The 25,251-nt window shown below is 41.8% G+C and overlaps 1 protein-coding gene across 1 annotated transcript in view; it reads left to right on the top strand.

The window, feature by feature from the left end:
• Nucleotides 1-15,021, top strand: part of SH3RF3 (SH3 domain containing ring finger 3) — a 264,830-nt gene extending 249,809 nt beyond the window's left edge. The window contains exons 9-10 of the mRNA XM_036755796.1: nucleotides 2,122-2,462; nucleotides 14,742-15,021. Coding sequence (XP_036611691.1) covers nucleotides 2,122-2,462; nucleotides 14,742-14,910 — 510 coding nt within the window. The 3' untranslated portion in view covers nucleotides 14,911-15,021. The remainder of the gene's footprint in view (nucleotides 1-2,121; nucleotides 2,463-14,741) is intronic.
• The last annotated feature ends 10,230 nt before the right edge of the window (nucleotides 15,022-25,251 follow it).

The raw sequence follows: 25,251 nt of genomic DNA, 5'->3' as shown, positions 1-25,251 counted from the left end.
TCCAAGGAAGTGTCTGTACGATGCAAATAAAATGATTGTCAAAGCAGTATACTATAAGTAAAGGAGCCCCACGAGGCCATGAATTTAATCAGAGAAGGTTTTCTCTGGAGTAGTTATTGTATCATGTAAATGACCTGAAGGTGAACAGTCTCTGAATATGTATTTGAATAACACAGATGTTCTCATCTGGGACAGACGGGTGGGACTTTATGGAATGGGAATGTTTCATGTACTTGGAGAATTGTTGGAGCTTCTTAGTGGGAGGATGCTGAGAGGAGAGCCTCATAATTTTAAGGTTAGATAAACTTTCCAATTATTTCACACTCTTTGTTCTTGGTGAATATGCAATATTGGCCAGAGTATTCTGATAGCCCCTCATCTCTCTTTCCCTTAAAGTGTGTGTGTGTGTGTGTGTGTGTGTGTATGTGTGTGTGTGTGTATGTGTGTTGAGGGGAGAGGAGGGGTTGAGTGTTGGGAGTGTAATGAATCAACTAGAATATTTCCTCAGCAGCAAAGTGAGCCAAAAATTGATTGTTTCCAAGTACTCACCCTCCTTTTTGTTGTTAGTGCAAGAAGAATTAACATGCCCATTTTTATCTCTGTCCTTGGATAGAGAGGGGGGGAAACCCAAGGGAAAATCCTGGAAGCAGACTCAGCAAGACCATGAAACACTACAGATGAGCTAGAACAGATCCCAGTATTCTTACTAAACATTGATCTTGACTTTCCAGGACAAATGAGTTTCTCAGTGAATGCATGTGGCTACAGAATTTCATGTCTCATGTAGGACACCTTGTGTGCAAAAGAGAGTATAAGTAAAATTATGCTCAATGTTTTCAAATTATGCCTACGGGTGAAAAATATATGGTGCTTTAGGAACTACTGGGAACTTTTCCCAAGGAGCCTATCATAAAATAATTAGCCAACATAGCTCAACCCCATGTCCCTGAAGTTCTTAGTATAGGGTCTAAATAATGCTTGAATATAGCATGCTGTAGTAAAGAAATTTTAAACAATATACATAGGGAATCAGATACATAGCAGAGCACTAACGGTGCACTAGAGTACAGAACTCATGATAGGTCATGGAACCTCACAAACCAAAGTTGAGAAACCAAGAGAAATGGAAATGTCTAGGTCAAAGTTGGAGGCCAAGAAGGTAGAGTGTGCGACCAATCTTTATGAATTCTAAGGCAGTTGAAGTTCAAGCTGTAAGCTTCCTGGAATAAAAATGGGTTAGAGACATAGCCCTGTGAATTTCGTTATAGGTTGGGTAAATATAATCTTGAGGAGATTACTCAAACTACTTAATATGTTGCCACTTGTACTTCAAAGCTAACTTGCAAAAATTGGATGAAGAGAAGTCAGCTAACGTTTATTGAGTGGCCCGCTATAGGCCTTTTGAAGTATTAATAAAGAATATATTGCATTTTACTATAAAATGGGTATTTTCATGGACGTCTCCTTTTATAGTTTATAAACCAGAGGGTAGAAATGGGAAATAGGAGTCATTGCTGGGATCTAAGATTAGCAGTTTTTTCTATTGGCCTTTGGGTGTTCAGTATTTTTCATGAGTGATATCTATTGAATTTTCACATAAAAGAGAGAAAACATATGAGAGACATCACAACATAGAGAATAGAGTGAGAGAGGCAGGAAGGCCTGGGTCCAAATTTCACCTGTGCCACTAATTCTTTGATCATGGACAAATCACTTAAGCTCTCGGGGCCTTAGGCAACCAGGTCATATATGAAGTTATACTGTAGATGGCCCCAATCTGTGTCAATGAAAGGAACTTCCACACCAATGAAATCCCACAAGAAAAATATCCCTGACCTGTTGAAATACAATAAAAAGAAGCATCCATTCATTAGACAATACGGAAGACAACATCCCGTTATAACAATTTCCCCAAATGTGTTGGCAATGTCTATCTGTTTTGTGTACTTCTGACTGGCTTTAGAAATAGGAAAACAAGATTTTCAAACAGCTTGTTTTCTTCTTCTGACTCTTAATAACTTTTTTTAGTTTCAAATAAAATTAGGCTGACCTTCTCATGCTAACAACATGGGAATTCAGAAGAATTAACACATTTGGTTTCTATTTTGTGTGTTTTTCCAGAAAGAGAAGAAAAGCGGACTGTTGAAACTTCTAGCAGGAGCATCTACCAAAAAGAAGTCCCGCTCACCCCCATCTGTGTCCCCAACTCATGACCCCCAGGCAGCAGCAGCTGAGGGAGCTCTCCAGGGTGCTGTGGGACCTGAAGTGTCATTGCTGTCTAGCCATGGAAGGGCTGGCTCCTGCCCAATCGAGAGTGAAATGCAAGGGGCCATGGGGATGGAACCCCTGCACCGGAAGACTGGCTCCTTGGATCTGAACTTCTCCATCTCATCCCCAGTCAGGCAGCCTCCTCCTTCCATGGCAGCCATCCGTCCAGAGCCCAAGCCATTGCCCCGAGAAAGGTAACGGATAAGGGAAATAGACATTGTGTTCTTCTTCCCTCTCCTTTGTGGCACAGGGGGAAAGAGTTGTTTAGTCTCAACATGGGAAGGGAGCATGATCAGGTGGGAAGAACATTAAACGTGGAATCATGGAACCTGAGTTCAAATTCTTGGTCACCCATTATATGGTCTGTACTTAGCCTGTCTAGACCTCGGCTTCCTCATGTTTAAAACAAGCAGGTTGTGTTAGATGACATTTAATGCCCCTTCCAACTTTATATCTATTTTCCTATATAGGCCACTTTCAATGAGGAAGGTAACGCATTCATTAGAAACAAACTAGCAACCTTGAGGTGAGAACCATAGATTATAATGTCTGGGGGAAGCTAGGTGACGCAATGAGTAGAGTACCAGCCCTAGAGTCAGAAGGACCTGAGTTCAAATTCGGCCTCAGACACTTGATACTAGCTGTGTGTCCTTGGGCAAGTCACTTAACCCCAATTGCCCTGCCTTCCCCCCTCCAAAAAAGAAAAAAGATTGGAATGTCTGCCTCCATCAGGAACAGATTGAGAGTCCGTTATCTTGAACCTAAGCCTTCCCTGGTATCTTGAGAATCACCAAGTATGCTGTAACAAAGTCAGTGGTTATTCTCTCCATATAATGTTAGTCTGTGCATAGACTTTGCTTTTGACTTTCCTGGTCATTTAAGTTTCTAAGATTCTTAAATATGTCCTAAGGAGATTCCATAGCTTCTGTCAGAAAGCCTTTCCCAGTTTTCATTGTTGGAAAGTTCTGCATATCTCACAGAAAATTCTTATGCTGCAGTCGAAATCTACCTTGTCAAACATCAGCTTTCTCCTGAAAAGACCAATCAGGACCTTACACATTCACTGAGTCAGGAGACAGAGATAAAAGATCTAGGTGTCCTGTTTAAGGTCCAGTCCAGAGAGATATCTTTAATTCTCAGAACCACATGTATTAGATGAAGTTAAAATTCTGGGCCACCAAGGAAAAAGTCCAGAAAGGGCCACCTTCTACTCTACTAAGTAGAAAAAAGCATACCTCCAAGAGGAGAAACCCTTCCTCCCACTGCCACGCAAAAAGAAAAAGGAGGGAAAGCTTGTTCAAGGATATTTGCACTTAGAAATCCATACCTTCAAGGAGTAAGAAGGAGAGGGATTATAGGCTATAGAAAAGAGTGATGGCAAATCAGGTTTTGTTCACCCAATTTGTAAAATATTACAGAAGATGCCACCTAAACGCAGGCTGGTTTGGAGCTCTGTTGAGGTCTATTAAAAAGAACTACATTGTTTCTCAAATTTAGAGCTATGTTACAAACTTAAGCTTGATGCAGGCAGTTACAGTAAAAATGTGATAGGCAGAACCAATTCACTGAAACCATTAATTAATTAATTTTTTCTCCTCACCTTCTACTTTCTGGATAGAGAAGCAAATCACAACAAAATTAGCACAGATGAGATATTTAGGTTTGGGGGAAGGGTTGTTTTTTGTTTGGATGGTCTTTGGTTTTTTTTTTTTTTAGGAATCACAAACAAAACTTTCTGAGACATTTCCTGGGCACAGGACTAGTCTAGCAAATCTCCCCCGACCTTGTACGGCTATAATTGATATTCAGAATTCCAGCTCCACTGAAATCCCCAGGTATCAGAGGATTCCATTTTTTTGTTCCTCTTGCCAATTTGTTTTCTGCCAGGACAGGGAACTGAGGCCTTTGTTTTAAATAATAATAATAATATTAATAAAATGAGCAAAACGGATACATTTTAGAACGTTTTTGATATGGAAGTTAAAGCACAAAGGAAATCTCCTTAAAAATATCTATCCCTCCATTTTCTCATCTGTAAAACATGACTTCCTTGTGGGCAAGGACTGTATCACTCCTGTGCTTAGTATGGTGCCTGTAACATGAGTAAGCACTTTTTGAGTGACTGTAAAAGGAAGGCATTAAAATTGTGAAATCTAGGGGCAGCTAGATGGCACAGTGAATAGAGCACCGGGCCTGAAGTCAGGAGGACCCGAGTTCAAATCTGGCCTCAGACACTTGATACTTACCAGCTGTGTGACCTTGGGCAAGTCACTTAGCCCCAGTTGCTTCGCCTCCCCCTTCCAAAGCAGTAAAATAAAATAAAAATCGTGAAATCTTAGAGGTAGAAGGGACATTAGAAATCACCTAAATCTAGTCTTTCACCCATGTAAGAATAGACCTGTCTTCTGTTGCTCTGTATAGAATGAAAAAAGGACCAGTAATGGAAAGATCCAGAAGCAATGATAATGATAATAATAATAGAATTTGTAGAATGCTTTAAAGTTTGTAAAACAAATATCATTTCATTTGATCTTTACAACCCAGTAAGGTTAGGTGCTATTATTACCCCCATTTTACAGAGAAGTAAACTGAGGCAGGGAGTGGTTAAGTGACTTACCCACAGTCACATAGCCTGTGGCTGGATTTGGATTCCGGTCTTCCTGATTCCAAGCCTACTGCTCTAACCACTGCACCACCTAGCTGCCAAGATCAAGGAGAGCAGATTCCAGCATCACAAGGAGAAAATTTCTAACAAATAGAGCTGTCTATCCCGTTTTCTCCATGACAACCCTTCAAGTATTTGCAGATTTCTGCCATGTGTCTCCCCAAATTCTCTCCCCTCCAGCTGCAACAGCCCCAGTTCCTTCCTGCATGTGACTTGGTTACAGACCTGCTACTAGATTATCTAAGGACCTCTCCTGCTCTAAAGCTTTTTGTTTCTTGTTCATTATTAATGTTATGACTACAAAGTCCTAATGCTTTGTACTTTTACCCGTAAGTTCATTTTATTCTTACAACAGCCTGAATATCCAGAAAATTCCACAAACCATTACTGCATATTCCCATTAATTGCATTTTACTCTGCTTCTTGCTTAGTTTCAAATGCTTTTTAAAGAAAAGCCCAAAAAGCCACAGAAACCTTTGGCACAGGGTGTAATTCTCCTCATTCCCCCATAAACTCTGTAAAAATCTCAGTAAGTGCAGGGGAAAGGCTGAGATCACAAGCACTTTTAGAGTAGCCAGACATCATATCTCACTCTTTGAAGGCCTGTCACTAACAAGCATTTTAGAATAAAAGGCACTTTTCTAGGCACCAGACATACAAAGACAAAAACCAAACACCTTCTGCCCTCAAGAAGCTTAAAATCTATAGACGTCACCCAGACAATTGCTGGAGGTTCAGTAGTATGTTAGCATTAAGGCATAGGCAGCAACCTGGTGCAGTGAGTGGATAGAATACCAGGTCTTGAGTCAAGACTCATCTTCCTGAATTCAAATATGGCCTCAGATACTTATACTAGCTCTGTGATCCTGGAGAAGTCACTTAATCTTGTTTGCCTCAGTTTCCTCATCTGTAAAATGATCTGGACAAGGAAATAGCAAACCACTCCAGTATCCTTGCCAAGAAAACCCTAAATGGGGTCACAAATAAAAAATGGCAGAACAACAATCAAGGCATAGAAGTACAGCTCTCATCATGACTAATGGTAGAATTGTGGTTCTAGACCTAGAAGGAAACATATTAAGTCAAATTTCTTCTTTTTTTCCAAATAAAGAAAATTGAGGTCCGGGGACTTTTTTGTCCTCAGGATGGAGTCATACCAGAGGACTATGGGGCATTTGCCTCAGTAACCCATGAGGAGGGTTAGAAAGGAGGGGAGTTCTACCCTGGGATTTGGGGAATTTACCCACCATGCTTAGTGGTGCTCATGGGAGGAAGTACAGCCTTAACAAGACAAGACCCCTCTTCCCCTGCTTGAGCCTTGGTTTACCCATCTGCAAAACAAGGATTTAGACTACCAATACTAATAAGAATAGCTCATTTTAAGGGTCACAAAGCATGTTACCTATCTGTTGCGTTTCACACGCCAGCCTTGTAAGATTGATACTACAGGCATCATTAGTACCATCTGACAGAGGTGGGATCTAAGTAGAACAGCTTGTCCAAAGTCCCGTAGGTAGTGTTGTAATCAGTATTCAAACCCAGTTCTTCCTGACTATGAATTCAGGTTTTATTCCACTTTGATCACTCTGCCTTAGATTATCTCTAAGGATCCTTTTCATGTGATCTCAAAATACTTTAAAACATTAATCTGACCCTATTTGTCAACTATCTCTTTCAGCCATTTGACAAATGTTGAATGAGCACCTGCTGAGTTTGGGGGAAGTTTTTTATGGTTAGAGAGTTGGAAAACATGGCTGAAAAGGGAAAATTAAGACTAGCAGCTGTGTGTATGTACTATATATACATACATGCTCTAGGGAGGGGGGGATGGAGGAAGTGGTGGGCTTCCATCAAACTCCCAATTGGAATACCACTTGCTTCCTCACTCAGAGTTCAGCATGTTGCCTGGATCATTTAATTTTACAGCATTCACTTAAATATCTATTTGTTGTCTCACCTTCACTGAGAACCTCCTGTGCCATGTACAGACTCTAAGGTTTCAAATCTGGTGACTTCCTTAAGGAGATAGTAGGAAATGTCCTCCCCACCCATCCGGCCATCCACACAGCTGCAAGCAAGGAAATAGAGTGCCCATGCCCTGGCAGTAGGTAAACCCAGTGCCACGCAAACCCATCATCATTATATGAGTCCATTTTGAAGTTATATTATTGCAGGAAGGATTAAATGGTCACCATGATACAAATAAAACTAATTGCAATATGCTGTGATAAAGATTTATTTTGATTCTCACCATTTTGATTTTTGAAGTCTTGAGTCTGAAAATAAGCTGTGATTGAGATAACCTTAATTAAACACAGCAGGACAGAATCTCTAATTGATTTATGACTTAACTTGCATTGCACTGGTGTAGCCACAATCCTTAACTGATCCTGTGGCTCTTCATGCCCATAATGGGGAATATTAATTACCTTCATGCAACAGAAAGGGTAGTGCATGGTCTTAGAATAATCTGAACTGAAACGTTAAACACTTGTCTCTTCTAAATTCTTCCCACATCCATCTGTGCTCATTAAATCACTGAATTGCTCAGAAGCACCAAATTACTTTTTTCTAACAAATTACATTTTGGAAACTGCTTGTTTGTGTCACATCTGGCAGCTGAGGCAAAAGCCAGAACTGAACTGCTTGGTTGCTGGGAAATCTCATCTTTTGCATTTTTTCCCCCTTTAAGAATGCGGAGTAGGAAGAGTAGGTGGACAAAGAGTTGAAGCAAATATAATAGAAACAAGGATTTGTACGTTCTTTTCTCCCCTGTAGTCGCTTCTCTGTGCCACGGTAGTTCAACACACACACAACCCAGACACAGCTTCATATACCAGTGGAAATGTCCAGAGAGTGTGAGCATGTGCAAAAGGAGGGAGAGAGGAAAGGGAAGAGAGAACCCACCTCTGTGTATTCTCCATTGTAGCCTGGGCCATTTCTTACCTCCCAGCAGCCATCTGTTCACATTTGTGCCGCCCTGAACAGAGCAATCCCAGGGACTGCTTGTTCTTCCTGGCATTCCTAAAGAGACTCATGCAGATGCCAGAGCAAACAGGGCCACCGTGCCAGGAGTTTGGCTTACCATCTTTATGACCACTGGCAATGGCTCGAAATGGATTTGTTCCCTTCCTAGGATGAAGGTATTTTTTTCAGTGGAAGTTACAGTCTGGGTTTATAAAATCCCCCAGTGCTATCCTGAGACAAAAGGTGAATCAACGGCTGGAAGCCTGGATTAGATCGCCATCTCCAGGCATGTTAACCCTTTACTGATACAGCAATATAGATCTACAGGCAGATGTCTGCAGAGAAGAGACCTTGCTATTTGCAATTGCATGGAAACCAATTTCCCTTCCCAGAACAGTGGCCTCTTTCTCCTGACACCTTCAACCTCTTTTCACCCCTGACAGCGAAGGTGTTTCCCACACAAGAAAGCAAGGTAGTATGAATAAGAGATTTTTGCTTTTCTAGCTCAGTGTTTTCCACCAGGCTTTCCAGTATTTGATTGAATTTTGTGACTGCTTCCAAATAATCCCAGGTTTCTTGAGGCTGTGGGGATAACAGATCAACTCCAGCTGTATTCACCCCAGAGGGCTCAACAGGACAGCTGACTTTGGGAAACCCTACTATGGAAGCCTCTGATCTTTGCCTCTTGGGTCCACTTGCCTTGCTAGGACTCTTTTAGTAAGTCAGGAACAAAATTTTGCCTTTTAGAAGCATGTAACACAGACTTTGGAGGGAAGAGGATGACAGATGCCAAAGTTGCTGCTTCCCACTACTGGAGATTTGGAAGACTCCAAAGGAGGACAAGCCAGGAGTGGACAGCCCTTTGGTTGGCTTTCTGGATCAGACTGATGCAGCTTTGCTCAGAATGTCTGTCCTCAGGGAAACTGTGGTTTGACCTCAAGAATCTGCCTCTTAGCCTCTGAAGTCTATTCCCCCAAATTCAGCAAGATCTTCATCTAGATCTGAAGAAGACCTCAGGGACTAAGTCCCTCATTTTACAGATGAGAACACTGAGGCTCATGGAGGTTAGTGGCATGCCCAGGGTCACAAATGGCAGAGGCAGGATTTGAAGCCAGGTCCTCTTGATGGACAGCCAATGAACTGCTTCGCCTCTCAACAGGAAAAGAGAATGAAAGTTATAGAGGAGCCACAGAGAGGCATAATGGATAGGGATGGTGAAAAAGGGAGCAGTTGACAGCATTTTTCCCCCTTTTTGGAAAGGATCTGTGATTTCATTGGCATAGGGAATTCCTTATGAAAAAATGTCCACTACCAAAGCAAACTGGCACCTGCTCTGTAAGTTAAATTTCTAGAGCCATAGTTCTTATCCCATTTTTAACTCATAGAACCCTTTAGCAGCCTGGTGAAACCTGTGGACCCATTCTCAGAATAATGTTTTTTAAAGCATAAAATAAAATACTTAGGATTGCAAGGAAAACCAGTTATATTGAAATAGTGCTACTAAAATATTTTTTAAAACAAGTTCATATAATGTAGAAATATGTTTAATATGATCGTACTTGCATAGCCTGTATCAGATTGTGTGCCGTCTTAGATTGTGTGCCGTCTTGGGGAGGGGGAAAGGGAAGGAAGGGGAATAATTTAGAACACAAAATCTTTATAAAAGTAAATGTTGAAAACTAAAAATTAATTTTTTTTAAAAATTCATAGACCCCAAGGTGAAGACCTCCAGGCTTAGAAATATGATTGAAGCATTGAAAGGTTATATGATTTGCCAAAGGCCACAAAGCCAGTATGTATCAAAGACTGGACTTGAATTCAGGGCTCCCTGACTCCAAGGGCAGCTCTATACCCAATGTCACAGTTCCTCTTTTTGACAAAAATATAATTAAATAATATTGAAGTGGGGGAAGGATTCTGATACCACTTTGAAATTTCAGGTGCTGGCTCAAAGCTTTGGACCCTTGATGAAGATGGTCACTAGAGCCCCTGCATTCCAAATTAATCACATGCTATCTCCCCAAAATAGATTCACCAGTAATGATGGCCCAAAGACACCAAGGTCAGGCCTGGTGTTTGGCAGTGTCTTATCCAAACATGGTTACCATCTGATTTTCTTATTCATCACCTCAGAAGCCATCTGACTTGAGAGGATTCTGCATTCCCATTTCCACTCTGCCTATAATTGGGGTGTCCTTGTCCCACAAACAGCGGGAGGCCATAAAGTGTTTCCCCCTCCTCAGCTAGCAAAGCACATTTCAACTCTTATTGTCTTTGCACACAGAAAGGGAGTGACAGCCAGATTTATTATCCAAGGAGAAAAGATGACCAATTGATTTTTGTGGATTTGGAGCACCAGCGTATATGCCAGGGCCACTGGGTCTTGAGAAGCAACCGTTAATTAGGAGGTTAATGGCAGAGATGCTGTATTCAGCTGAACCCACTTCCAAAGGGGTAGGAGCTTTGACCACACAAGGCCCTCTGTGTCCCTTGTCCCAGTGAAGCTTCCTCTTCCCCAGCTGGCACAGAAGCTGGGCCTGCACAAAGATGTGCACAGCCGGCCCTGCCTTCCACAAGATGTGCTTGCTCTCTTCCCCCATCAGCAGCAATCAGCTCTGCTGCTTCAAGACAATGCTAGAAATTAAGGTCCTCGAGCATGAGCTTAATTGTCAATCTGGAGAGACGATGATGATTTTAAGCAAATACTGGATTATCCCCGAAACATTAACAGAGGTAGAGCAGTTGTTTAAATACAGCACTTCCATTCCTCCACAACTGTAGTTTGAAGAATCAATGGGAAATGGTTCAGCTGTCTTCAGTCCAGGGATTTGCATGGAGGAAGACAGCTATTGATCTCCAAATAATCCACCAGCCAGCAACTAAATCCTCACACCTGCTAAGGCTTCAGACTCTATACCAGGGGTGCCCTAGGCTGCCTTCTACACATAACAGTGGCTGCAGCTCTTCAGCTCAGGCATTTGTGTTTATTTTTTCAGTTGTGTCTGACCTTTTATGACCATTTAGGTTTTCTTGGCAAAGATACTGGCGTGGTTTTCCATTTCCTCTCCAGCTCATTTAATAAATGGGGAACTGAGGCAAACAGGTTTAAGTCACTTGCTCAGAGTCACACAGTTTGTAAGTATCTGAGGCTGCATTTGAACTCAGGAAGATGAGTCTTCCTGACTCCCGGCCCAGTGTATGAATAAATCAATGTATCGCCTTGTGATGTCATTGGTCCTCTCTGGAATAGTGAAGGACAAATAACAACAAAAGGTTTGAGTAGGGTCCAGAGTCCTGGCAAGTCAGCTGTCAAGGTTTTAGATCAATGAAGGAAAGAACCCAGACAAAGGGTCCAACGTTATGGGAGCAAGGATGCAAGAATAGAGTTTAATACTAAGTCAACTGGATTGAGTTCTCCCTATACGGGGGATCCCAAAAGTCTTAGTGCACTTTTAAGCTGTTGTGACTTGAAAAGTATAAATGCTAAAAAAAACAATAAAACTTACCAAGCATTTGAAAGGCTAATTAATAAAAATTTGAAAATACCCATGTTTCTTATTAAAATTCAGTGTAACCTGATGGTTAAAACATTCTAGTTGATTTTAGAACTTTGCCAAAAAGCTTTTAGATTTTGGAACTTTGTAAAAATCAGTTGATGCTCAGTGACAAAATCCTAGCCTTTATATCATCCCAAGGAGGAAGATCTGATTCATACATGAGGGTTTTGATGTGACCCTCTCCCCTGTTTAATAGCATTCCTTACTTTCTTCAAGACTCAATTCAAGTACCACTTTCTACATAAAACTTTTCTTGACTCCCTGCCCCCCGACCACTAGGTCTCCTTCCTTAAATTTCCACATATTTTTAATTTGTTCTTTATGTACATGGCCATATGCGGCCATATGACCATACATGCTGACTTCTAGAAAGTTAGCTTCTTAGATGGGGGCCTTTTTCACATTTCTTTTCATATCCCTAGCATTTAGCACAGACCTGGCATACGGCCAACATTAATAAAGGCTTGTGAATTCATTGATTGACCTTCCGTGTCCCAGGAGTCAGCTTGGGGTTCTAGAGGTCAGACACCTACTGAACTCCAACTTTCCCACTTTCTGTCTATTTGTACCTATCATGGTGCCCAGTTCCAGCACCCATTTCCTTACTTCCCTTCTAGTCTTTTTTCAACACACTCCAGACCACAATAAATCAATCAATATGGATTTATTAAGTACCTACTATGTGCTAAGCACTAGGGATACAGATAAGAGGCAAAAGATGATCCTTGACCTGAAGAAACAATGTGATGGGGGAGACAACAAATGTGTACAAAACAAGCTATATACAGGATAGGAAACAACAGAGGGAAAGCACTGGAATTAAGAGGGGTTAGGAAAGGCTTCCTGTAGTAGGTAGAATTTCAGCTGGGACTTAAAGGAAACCAGGGAGGTCAGCAGTGGGACCACAAAAGGTGTTTTCTAGGATTTGTTTATAAATGAGAAGACAATGTGCAAATTCAAAAATGAGATGACAGGCTAAAGTCATTGGAAGTTAACATGAACAATATACACCTATACCTACATATATATATATATATATATATATGAAAATATATATACCTGCGTATACATATGTATACATGTACATATGCACTCTCATTCTCAAGCTGGGTAAACTTTCATAACTAAGCCCTAAAGTTTCTCAGGCTTTCTTTGGTTAACATTGATTCTTTTGAGTCCAGAACATCTTGTCTTTCAAGGCCAATCGAACCAAATGGCAAGATCTTTCACCTAAAACTGCTCTCAGGCCAGTTTAAAGGCTCTTATTTCCTCCTCCTTCCCCTAGAGCATTAAACAGGTTGATTGAAAGGCAAATCTTCACAACTCCACTCTTGTTACTCAAAAGAGGCAACCTGGAACAAGGGATCCAGCTTTGGACTTCAATCAATGAGAATTTATTAACTTCTAAGTACCAGTCGAGCAACTGGATAGAACACCAGGCCTGGAATCAGGAAGATCTTAGTTCAAATTCGCCCTCAGATACTTGCTAACTGTGTGACCCTTCTCATGTCACTTAACCCCTATTTGCCACAGCTCCTCTTCTGTAAGATGGGGACACATCGGAGAAGGAAATGGCAAACCATGCCAGTATCTTTGCCAAGAAAACCCCGTGGACTTTCCATGGGGTCATGTATAGTCAGATATAACTGAATGACTTGAACTGTTACCAACAAATGCTAGGCATGGTAGTGCATCCTAGGGATACAAAGAAAAGCAAAACAAACAAGGCCCTGCCCTTAAAAAGTTTCCATTCTAATGGAGGTGACAACTTCTAACTGACAAATAATCTGAATAATAATTCTGACAAATAATCTGAAAGGAAGGAAATCCCTACAAAAGAAGGTAACCTTTGAGTTGAGTCTTCAAGAAAGCCAGATAAACCAAGAGGCAGAGGGGAAGGGAGCATTCCAGACTTTGGGGAGATCCAGTGCAAAGTTACAGAGATGGAAAATGGAGCATTGTGTTTGAAAAATTGAAAGTAGGTGGTGCAGTGGATTGTGTACTGGGCCAGGAGTCATCTTCCTGAGTTCAAATCTAGCCTTGGACATTTACTAGCTGTGTGACCCTGAACAAGTCACTTAACCCTGTTTGCCCCAGTTTCCTCATCTATAAAATGAACTGGAGAAGGAAATAGTAAACCACTTCAATATCTTTATCAAGAAAACCCCAAATGGGGTCACAAAGTGTGGGACATGACTGAAACAACTGCAGAACCACATCATAGTAGTTGCATAGTGTGTGTGGAAGGGAGAAAATTGTCAGAAGATTGGAAAGGTAAGAAGCTAGGTTATGAAGATTTTTAAGTCGCTAACAGTCAAGTTTATACTTGGTCCTGGAGATAATAGGGAGTCACTAGATTTTATTGAACAATGAATGAAATGGTCTACCCTTGAAAAATCACCTAGTGATTTGTTCTGTGAAGTTTGGATTCAATCACAGGGCTACACTTGAGGACCTAGAGGGCCACAGATAGCCTCAAAGCCACAGGTTTCCCATCCCTGATCTAGTCCAACCAAATCATCAGTCCTGTCCATAACATCATTTTTGATCCCCCCCCTTGAAACCTCCACTGATGGGAAACTTCCTACCTAGCAAGGCTTCCCAGACCATTTTTTGATAGCTTTGCCTTCTTGTAATTTCCATCCTCTGGACTTGGCAGGACAAAGGTAAAGTCTAATACCTCATCAACATGATAACCAGTCAGATATTTGGGAATAGTGACCATGCCCCACCTGAATATTGTCTTCTCCAGACTAATCATCCTCAGATGCAGAGTTTTAGGTCTTCTGGCCATCCTGTATGCTCTTCAGCCTACCAATGAACCTCTTAAAGTGTGTCCTTCTGATTTGGATATACAGTAGTACTTCAGATGTGGGCAGACCAAGGTAGAGTACGGTAGGACCTATCACCTGTCCAGCACTGCATCTCTGCTACAAATTGAATTGGCTTTTTATAATGGTCACAAGACCATAGGTTTAGATTTAGAACTTCAAAGGAACTTAAGAGATCATCTAATCCAACCCTCACTTCACCAATGATGAAACTGAGGCCGAGAGAGGTGAAATAATTTTTTCCAAGGTCAAATAGGTAATAAATGGCAAAGCCAGGTTTCATGCCCAAGTCTTCTGCTGTGAGATCCATTACCCCTTCCATTTTAATCATGGTGCTTTTTTTCCTTTCTCAATACTGACGTTTTGAGAACGCTCTTGTCAATGATGAAGCCCATGTTGGTTCTTTTTGTATCCCTGTACCCAGATCACCTATTCTGATGTTTTATTTCCAAGGTATCGAGTTGTGGTCTCCTACCCTCCTCAGAGTGAAGCTGAGATTGAGCTGAAAGAAGGAGACATTGTGTTCGTGCACAAGAAGAGAGAGGATGGCTGGTACAAAGGGACACTGCAGAGGAACGGGAGGACGGGCCTCTTCCCTGGAAGCTTTGTTGAAAGTTTCTGATGAGAACTGGCTGGCTTTCTCCCCCTAGCATCCACCACCACTCTCCAAACCAAAAGACCTTCCAGAGGAAATTTCCATAGCACAAGAAAAGAAAACAAAGGGAGGCTTCACTGTTCTCCACTGTCACCATCCCTTCCAAAGACACTCCCAGGCCTTTCTGCTTTGAAGGCCTGGGGCTGTGCTGCTGTGTTTCTGTAACCAGGGGATGCCTTGGACCAGGGGGTGGGAAAGGGACCTGGGCTAGACACCAACTGAGAGAACACAGCTTTGGATTGTATTTCAGCTTAAATGCGAACTCCCTTTGTGTAAATTATAGAGAGAAAATATCTTTTAAAAAGAAAATAAGAAAGTTGATTTATTGCTGTAACTTATTTTGTCGGAGCTGCAGTGCTCTTGGTTCCTGCCTATGCAAGATGGATTTGAGAGGTTAAGGAGGGCTGCTAGGAAGCATTGAAAACAAGCCACCTTGGTTTGATGCTTCTTTTGGGAGGAAGTGATGTAGGTGGAGAAACATTTAGGGAGAATCCCCATTCTGGCATTGCCCTGGAGGATCCAGTGGGGAGTCCAAATTGTTATTGTCACCCTTTCTATATACCTCAGTAATCTGCTGCCTAATCATTTCAGCAAGGGTGCTCAGAGAAGGGGAGGTGTTTTTCATCTGGAGGGGGAAGGGGGAAGGTTGCAGAACTGCCCTGGGCAGGGCCTCCCCAAAGCTAGATATACCCCATGTGGCTTTGAGTTGTTTTGGGGGGGAGGGGGCGGGGAATCCTTTTCTGTGTGTCTCCTCTCAGTAGTATATGCAGCAATTTTTGATTTTACCCTCCAGTATCACCTTTTTTTCTTATGGCATACCTTTTTATGTAAAAGCTATTAGACTTTATATATTTCTAATAGGTCATACATTTCCTATTTTTTCATACATCTGGTGCTGCCTTTTGGTAAAACTATGAATGGCTTGGTTTTGCATAAAAGAGAGAATGTCAGTGGAGAGAGAGAAAGAGAGAAAGAGAGAGACATCAAACATGTAGACATTTTTATATTTACCATATGAACTTTGGAGCATACCAACAAGTCCATGTCCTGGAGATCAAAACCTTGGCTGATGTTTTGTGGAGTAAGTGAGAGAATCCATTTGGGTGGTAGGGAGAAAGGACTTGAAAAAAGCCAATTTCCTTAAACCCTTACTAAAACCCCATGCTCTGTCTAGACAGTGACAATTATTCAAGAATTGGGAGCATTTCCAGGAGAAGGGAACCATTCTAACTGACTTTTACGGGGCAGTAAAAAGAACACTGCAGGTCCACACTGGCCCAAGATGGTGGAATTTTCCTCTCATTCCATCAGAGGGAAGCGTCAGTGGCTGTAATTAGCAATCTCAAAATGTGATTTCTTACTGTCAAAAATGGACAGTTCTCAACCATTGTGCAGAGTCACAGTTTGGTTAAGATTTCATTGAAAATGAACAAGGTGGTGCAGACTCCATCTACCAGGGACTAAAAGGTGCAATTTGATTCAATTTTGTGTCACAAACATGGAAAAGAAAATTTAATAGCACTGCTCTGTAGGACTCTGGGGCAGGCGGTGGGGGAAGGGATGGAAGAAGGGCAAGATGACAGGAGGCTTTGATTGCATTGGGTCTTAAAACAAGTGGTTTTAAGAGAACAATATCTATGAAAAAATATTCGCTTTTCTGTATATCACAGAAGTGTCGATTATAGATCAGCCATTTGAGACCACCTGAGTGATCACATCTTGAAGGTGGTCTTCTTCTAAAGAGGCTAAAAATCCATATGTTCCCCATCGTTAAAAACAAACCCTCAGACTTAGGTTGAACTGCATAAATTTGTCCTTAGGAACGTAGGGTTTCTTTGGCTTTCGTGGATGTGACAAACAAATTCCAGACAGTCAGCCTCCTGCCAGACATGGTGCCTTTGAAATACTGAGCTGTTATTTTCAGATCTCATATTTTTGGATGGTTCAATGGCTATTTATTACTGTTGGGTGGTAACCAACACCAAAGGGATCCTGTTATTGTCAAGAGGAAAAGGACTTCTTTCCCTCTTTCCAGCTGATAGCAGACTTAAGAAATTAGTTCCTTTAAAAAGGGGGCGGGGGGTCTAAAAATAGAGAGTGCTGTCTGTGGAATTGATCAAAACCAGCACATCTCCATCAGGGATGATAAATTAGTTGACTAGCAAGCAAAAACTGCCAAAAAGGCATGTGTATATATAAAAATCATATCGCTATACAAAATGTATATTGATTGATGGACACCTAAATGATAAACACAGGCAACTCTCCTATCTAATGAAAGCTCAGATAATTGAAACCTTCAGATAATTCGAAAACTTTCACCCTTCTCAAATATTCTATGAGGAAAGTGGCTAGCAAGTAAAGGAAGAATCTGATGTGGATTTCATTTTCTCTCTCTGCCCCTACCCACAGAAAGATGGCCACGAGACTCCAAGCCAGAAGGAAACCTGGATGATTTACACAACGGATACTCAATTAGCCCATCAAATAACAATTAAGAGAGTTGGTTATTCCCAACACCAACAAATGGGATGTTTTATTGGGTGAGAGGGAGGGAGAAGGACAACTGCTGTCTTCGTTAAAAAAAAAAAATATGAAGACAGAAGACAATTTGGTCCCTTGTAGACCACTTAGTAGTCAGCCTCACCTTTGAGAGCCCCAGACTACAAACTTTAGAAGGCTCTTAAACTCATAGGACCAAAGCCAGAACATTTGGGGAAAGAGGAAATATACAACCAGCATCAGTGTTTTGCAATCAGTGTTTCGAGCACATTTGTGACAGTCCTAGTTAATGAAAACTTAAACCACAAAAACAACAAAAAACAGGAGCAAAGTGTCACCTTTTGGGGGGTGGGGGTGGGGGGGTTACCTTGCCTTGAAGAATCTGTAATGGTATGTCTTGGTGTTTGATATATTGAAACCACACACCTTATTTGCAGCCGCTGTTTCTGGTTTGACTGAATGGTTCGTTTGTTTTAATCGTTGAGTAATTTTACTTTGTTGTTCCCGCTGTTGGCCAAACTGATACCATTTGAGCAGCAGCACAGTCTGGGATGTAGAACCAACCAGTAAATGATGTAAGTGGAGTCCTGGGCTGCCAAGGACATCCTGCGCCTCCAGCAGGGATGAGCTGCAGCCTGGGCCCATTGACTAAAGTGAAGGCAGAGAAAGGAAGATGTGCAAAGTAGAGAATGTGCATGCACTTCCTACCTTCAAAGCGAAAAGCATTCTTCTGGCAAACATCAACGTCATTTTATAAAATGCCAAGTTTGCGCTACTCAGAATGGTCTCGGCTAACTGACTCTGAACAATTCCTTTGTACTTTGCACAGCTCAGAAAACGTTTTTTTGTTATACCCGAGTGTCAGCGTGTGATTTAAGAAACATTGACAGTGATGGTTACAAATGAACTATGATGACTGTGTTCTGAGTCTTTAAATAAAAATGATTATGGAAAAAATCTTGAGTCAAGTGGACTTCTTTACTCCAATGATTGAAGAAAATGGGCATGCCACAGTGTAAGACTTGTTGGGCTCTGCCTTTTACTAACCATATGAAATAACTTAACCTACCTGTGCCTCAGTTTCTACTTCTGAAAAATGGATGCATAGCCTCCATTTTTTACCTCGAATTTTTAATAATACCTGAAATAATGTCCATAAAGTACTCAGGAAACCATAACCTGCCATGTAAACAGAAGCTAATATTACATCTAGAACATCTATTTAAAGGGGCCGGGGGACGGGGAGGAGTGCCAGTCACTAGGGCAAATAGAGCATTGTTCTCCCAGAGAGGAAGGAACCCTATGAAAGTTACCGCGGACTTGTTTTCATCCTTTTCACTTTAATGAGGAAAGGTTTCCTCGACTTTCCTGCCAACTCTAATTGGCCCCACCATGTGTGTGGGAGAGTTTGTATTTCTGTCAGCAGAAATGTGTTGTGCAGAAGCTTTACAAAGTCATGGAATTCAAACAAGGCGAGCAGGTGATGTCAAACTGCCTTCCTGAGCATTCCCAGAGAGAAGTTATAAAAGTTGAGTGCCTGGCCAAGGATTTTTTTTTTTAATTCTCAGCTTAATGGAAAGAGCCCTAGTTTGAGAGATGTTCTTTATTCATAGATTCCCTCCTCCACTTTTACTACCTACGTGAGACTTGGTAAGACATTTTAACTTCTTTGGGCCTCAGTATCCCCATCTGTAAATGAAGGTTTTCAACACTAGATTGTTGCTCCCCGCTTGAAATTCTATGACTCCCTGGAGTGTTCTCTTGTCTTTGGTAGAAGGGACAAAGAAAGGATTTGGTTGAGGGGGAAAGAGGGGATTCATGACTCCCAACTTGATAGAAATTAGAGAAGGGAAGGAGGGAATGGAAGAATCTTATCTTGGGCTGTGCCATTTCCTTGGGGGAGGCATTGGCAGGACAGGAAGGGATGTCAGAGGGCTTCCCTGCCACCCTGGACCAAGGGCGTGGCTCCTAATTTGGTAGTGTAAAGCATCAAGATTCTCTGAAACAGTTTGGGAAGTTCTGTGCTCCAGTAAGCTTCTCCAGCAAAGTCAAGCCTTTGCACTGTTTTGTACCTCGAAATTCTTGGGAAAAGTGCTATGTTAACATAGCAATAAGTTCAAGACCTGCCAACACAGTAAAAGCAAAGCATGTTTCAGTCTACAGAACCTAAGATGACGTACAACATTGTCTCAGGACAAGATATTCCATATACATCTGCCTTTCTCACTCCTTCCTGTCCTCTCCCCCCTTCCAATCAGCTTTGTATATCCATGTCCCTAACCTTGTTGCTATCCTCAAGGGCAGGTATGATTGAAAAACCAGAGCAGGCTAAGAAGTCCTTCCCCCCAACAGCTAACAAGCAAAGGTTCACTGTTGGTCTTCTTGTCTGTAAGTATTATTTACTGAATTATTTGTGACCCTTTCTCCCCTTTCCAGTAGTCTTTCCAGAGTTTATTCCCACCTTCCTCTGGGTAAAAACAAACAACTGTGGGAAGAAAATGCTGTATGTTCTGGGATTTAGTTATGAGCCTTTGGATTTTATGCTTTCCTGATGCATACAATAGATTAACATGGTTTGCCTTGGCTTTACCTCCTCATCCTCCTTTGCTCCAAAGGAATAAAGGGAAAAGTCAAACTCAGCAAGTGCAAAATTTGGCATATTACTGTATCTCATCCCTGCCCCTTCCTAATGGAGCCAGCCCCCTACAAAGCTTACTTTTTGCATAAGAATCTATTCAAAACCATAGTTCATGAGCCTCCATCTAATGTTTCCCTTTTATCAGACTAGAAAAAGAATTCTTAAACTGAGGTCCATGAACCATGGATAGATTTCAGGGGATCCATAAACCTGCATGGGAAAAAGATTATCTTAATTTTCATTAATTTCTAACTGAAATTTAACATTTCCTTCAACATTGTTCTGAGAAAAGGTCCATGGGCATCATCAGACTGTCAAAGAGGTCCATCACAGAGAGGTTTAGAGCCCCTGGACTAGAGAACACATTAATTCAAAGCAAAGGGTTTAATTAAATGGAAGTCTGGCAAATAGCAAGGGAAAAACATTTCCGATTGATAGTCACATTCTCCCACAGATGATCATACCAGTAGTTGGAGATGAAACATTCATATCTCAGATAACTCTTATTCCTATGGTTGCATTCCAACACCTCTCATCTTTGAAGCTAACACTACTGGCTTCTCTGCATAGCTGTTGATGTCATCTGCTGCTGGGCTGCTTCCTCCAATGGGCTGTCATCTGCTGCTTCTCCACTGAGCTGCTACTGCCATCTACTGCTTTCCTGCTGCATTACTACTGGGCTGCTTCTTCACTGAAGTACCAGACCTCGGACTAGGACACTGCATATTACTCAGGAGCCTCAGGTAATTAAAGACTTGGAGGAGGATGGGGGTGGGAAAAGAGGGAACTGCCAACCTTTGTCCTGCACTCCTCCAGCTGTGCTCAAATCAACATTCATTATTCCTTCTGTCCTTCCTTCCTCTTTCTTTTTTGCTTCTCAAAGACCAAACTTTAAACCCATCTCACTCTGAAGCTCATTGATTGGATTACAATAGGTCCCTGACCAAGCTCCACTTAATGGTTCTATTTTGGGCCCTCCTGGCTCAGAGTGAATGTCAATAATAGCTTTCTCTTTTGACCAGCAACCCTGAGGTCCTTCCCCTCCCAGTTTGATTCTTTTTTTACTTAAAGGGGCCATCCCTTGACTCACTTCTTAAACAGGCCTATTCATTGAATGGGCTTAGTTCACTTAAAGTAAGAACCTGAAAAAACCTTAGCCTAAAAGAGCCAGGGTCTCCCATCACATCTTGGGCCATCTCCAGTTGTCCTGGTGAATATCTGGCTACTGGACCCAGGTGGCTCTGGAGGACAAAGTGAGGATGGTGACCTTGCACAGCCTTCCTTCACTCAGATCCAAGTAAACTGCAAGTCATATCATCATTTCCCTGATGTCATGGTCTTCTTGGAGAAGGAAGACCAATCCACCAACACTCAAATCACTATTCCTTCTGCACCAGCAAATGCTATAGTTGTTGAAATAGTTAAGTAATGAAGTAACTTTCAAGAAATACATTTTGCTAGCTAGTATCTGGGCCCTTCTTTTGCATGCATTACCTTCAGAAAGGGAGCTAGACAAGAACTACTGACCTGCCTCCACCACCTACTCCATGCTCCTACACCTGCTCCATGACCTTGAACAAATTACCTAATGTTTTGAGCTTCATTTTTATCAACTATGAAATGAGGATGCTAAGTGAGTCCTGCCTATTTTGCAGGGTCTTCATGAGGTTGACATTAAAAATATATATATAAAATTAACTTTGAAAGCTCTGAACCATAATCCCAAGCATTTCTCTTAGTCCTGTCACTCTCTGGGTTACCTGGAATAGATTATTTTGTTGGGACCTCAGTTTCTCTATGTATGAAATGATAGGTTTGCTCTAGATAATCTCTGAAGACATTTCCAGCCCTAAAGCCTGTGTGACCAGTTTGCAACTCACCTTTATAGATTAAATGACAGCCAAGAGAATTGGACCTATGAAGATTATGGATTTTCATAAGATTGAGAGACAAAAGGGACCTTAGCGATTATCTAGTTCAAGTCCATCTTTTCTGGCAGAGACAAGATGTCCGGTGAGAGTGACCATGGAGAAAATGAATCTTAACATGTCAGAACAGAACTCATTTATCTTTCCTCATAAACTCTCACTTCTACCAAACTTGTCTATTTCTTCTGAGAGTCCCACCATTCTTCCGGTCTCCTAAATTTCCCTGTTCTTTTGCATTGGGCATCCCCCATACTTGTAATGTACTCCCTTTCACCTTTGCTTCACAGAATCCCTCATGCTCTTCATGATATAGCTCAAGCACTTTCTTCTGCAAGATGCCTTTCCTGAGCCCCGCAATTGCCAATGCCTAAGTATGCATTTTCTACTTACTCTGGGTATATTTACATGTAAGTGTCTTCCCTGAAAGAATTTAAGCTAGTCAAAAGTAGAAATCACTCTCCTCCTCCTTCTCTTCCTCCTCTTTCTCTTTGTCCCCCTCTTCTTTCTCCTCCTTTTCCTCCTCCTCCACTTCCTTCATCTTCTTTGTCTTCTTTGGCTTCATAGTTCCAGCACCTAGCCCAGTGTCTGGCACATGGTAAGTGCTTAATATGTTTCTTCATTGATTGATCACAGCAGGAAGCAAGCAGCCAGGTGTGAGTCACAGTGGGAAAGCAACATAGATGGCCCCATGCTGTCCTTTGGCAGAAAGACATTTCCGATCAGAAGCCATCTCCTACTTTTGCAGGAATGGGGAAGGGGGGTAGTCTGCATTGCGGAATAACACATATATTGTCAAATTTTTTCCACATATTGATTGGTTTTGCCTATTTCTTTTTCTCTTTCCTCATTTTCTTTCTTTTTAAAAAAAATTCTTTGTTCAAAAGGATAGCTCTCTGAGAGGGGTGGAGAGAGGTACAGAGTTTGGAAATTCAGATGATATAAAAACTGCAGATAAAAATAATCTTTTTTTAAAAAAAAAAAAAAGGATAACATCTCTACCAAGCTACTTTCCATGCTAGCAGAGTTCAGGAAGCCCACAAGGGGAAGTCAAGGCTAGTTTGTTCTAATCTCGGTGAAAGTAACCATCTTACTCGCAAGGAATTTCATTTCTTCTCTCCAGGAAGAGCAAAAGCCCTTAGACTCCATCTGGAATGATCTGGTGCTTTCAGCCTTCCACAGCCCCTTCTCAAGCTTGTGAGTCTGGCACCAATGTGGAATAAGCAAAAGCCAAAGCAAACTGATGAGTAGTGCCCGGGTGAACAGGGAATTGGGGCATACAGAGAGAGTCAGGTTGTACTGTGGGAAAGGTTCTGTCCATGTGTCCCAGACTTGCATGCCCCCAAAATAACTCTTGCAGATTTGACACATTTATTCCCAATTATAAAATTGTAAAGGAAAATGATGAGGGAGGCAGTAGAAATAGAAAAGCAGCTGCTCCTGGTTTTCAGCCTTCAGCAGCCCCTTCCAACCCAAGTGTGTCTCTCAGACCTCATTCCAGAACAATGAATTGTTTAACGCTGATGGAGCGCTGCCCAGCCCATTAGGCTGTCTACTGAGCATACATTAGATGAGACCATCTGAAACACCCCACTCTAAAAGAGGCCTCATCCTTAGGCATGGAACGTGGGAGCATGGGAGAGCTAGAGTTTCTACTCCCTCATTTGATACATAAATAAAATGAAGCCTAAAGCGGTAAAATTACCTGCCTAGGGTCTATTATAGTTAGCAAATAACAAAGCTGGGAGCTGAAGCCAGATCGTCTAATTCCAAAAACCAGACTTTTTGTTCCATTATACCATGTTATCCAGTCACTAATCTTGGTTCTTGATTGATTGGGGAGAAGCAGGCAGCTGGGTAGGAGTCAAGGCAAGAAAGCATCCTACCTGGTCCATATTGAAAGACCACATCTCTTATGAGAAGACACCTTGGCCTAACCTTTGCAGAGATTGGGTGCTAATCGTTTGCAGAGATTGGGTGCAACGATGTATATATCGTCCTTTTTCTTCAATATATCGATTGGGAAAGTGGGAAGAGTACTGGTTTGGGTCAGGAAACCTAGGTTTTAATTCAAGTGCTTTTTGTTTTCTTTTGGTTTGGGTTTGGTTTTTTTTGGAAGGGGGAAGGGGCAGGGCAATTGGGGTTAAGCGACTTGTCCAAGGTAACACAGCTAGTAAGTGTGTCAAGTGTCTGAGGCCACATTTGAACTCAGGTCCTCCTGACTCAAGGGCCATGCTCTATTCACTAGGCCATTCAAGTTCTATAATTAGTATGAAACAAGTCTCTTTTTCCCTCTGGGCTTCATCCTCATTATTTGAAAAGTGAAGGAAATGGACTTGACCCTCTAAGGTCCTAGATTGCAGTAAGGGAAGTATGTAGGTTGGAACATGCCCTTTTACAACGTGTGGCTATTGATTTTTTTCTTCCTTTTTCTTCCTTTCCTCTACCCCCTCCGCCGACCCTGGCCATGCCACATATTCTTAGGAGACATCTCAATTTGGAAGGAGAGTCCAACAAGCCCAGATTTGAGAGTGTGGAGGAGATGAAAAAAAAAAGACTGATGACAGCAAAAGGCAGGAGAAAAAGCTAAGTCAGGAAAAGTTGGTGAGAGATACATTCCAGGAAGTTCTTTCTTGATTCCTCCAGTTGATTAAATTATTTCCTACCCAAAATAACATTTATGACTTTGTTAACAATTTCCTCACCTGAGATAACTTTGCCTTTATTTTGAACATATTTTGTTTTTATCCCTAGTGTCTTTACCCTTGTATCCTAGGAGTAGGTAAGGTGGATAGAGAACCAGCCCCAAAGTCAGGAAAAACCTGGCTTGAAGACTCCTCCATATTCCATCTGTGGGACCTGAGCAGGTTGCTTATTAACCTCTCAGTAGAATACCCTGGGTAAATCTCTAAGACTGGAAGCGGTCGATATGCTTATGTGCGGGTGGGCGTTTTGCTTTACTATTATTTTGAATCCTCAACAAGGGGAGGTAGGTGGCAAAATAAAAATAAATATAATAAAAGCTCTTCCAGGCCTTGTATAGACCTCCTCTCCCACAGAAGAGCAAATTGTCACAAAATGTTAGAGCTGGGAGGACCTCAGAGGCTGAAAAGGAATCTCCACACCAGGCAGCTTAGTGGTACAGCTGTAGGGAGTGCTGGGCCTGGAATCAGAAGAACTGAAGTGAAATTCTGCCTCAGGCACTTACTAGATATGTGATCCTAGATTCTCTGCCTCAGTTTC

This window comes from Trichosurus vulpecula, chromosome 4 (assembly GCF_011100635.1).
Source record: "Trichosurus vulpecula isolate mTriVul1 chromosome 4, mTriVul1.pri, whole genome shotgun sequence".
In the NCBI taxonomy this organism is placed as follows: Eukaryota; Metazoa; Chordata; class Mammalia; order Diprotodontia; family Phalangeridae; genus Trichosurus; species Trichosurus vulpecula.
This window is presented reverse-complemented; position numbering and strand designations above follow the sequence as displayed.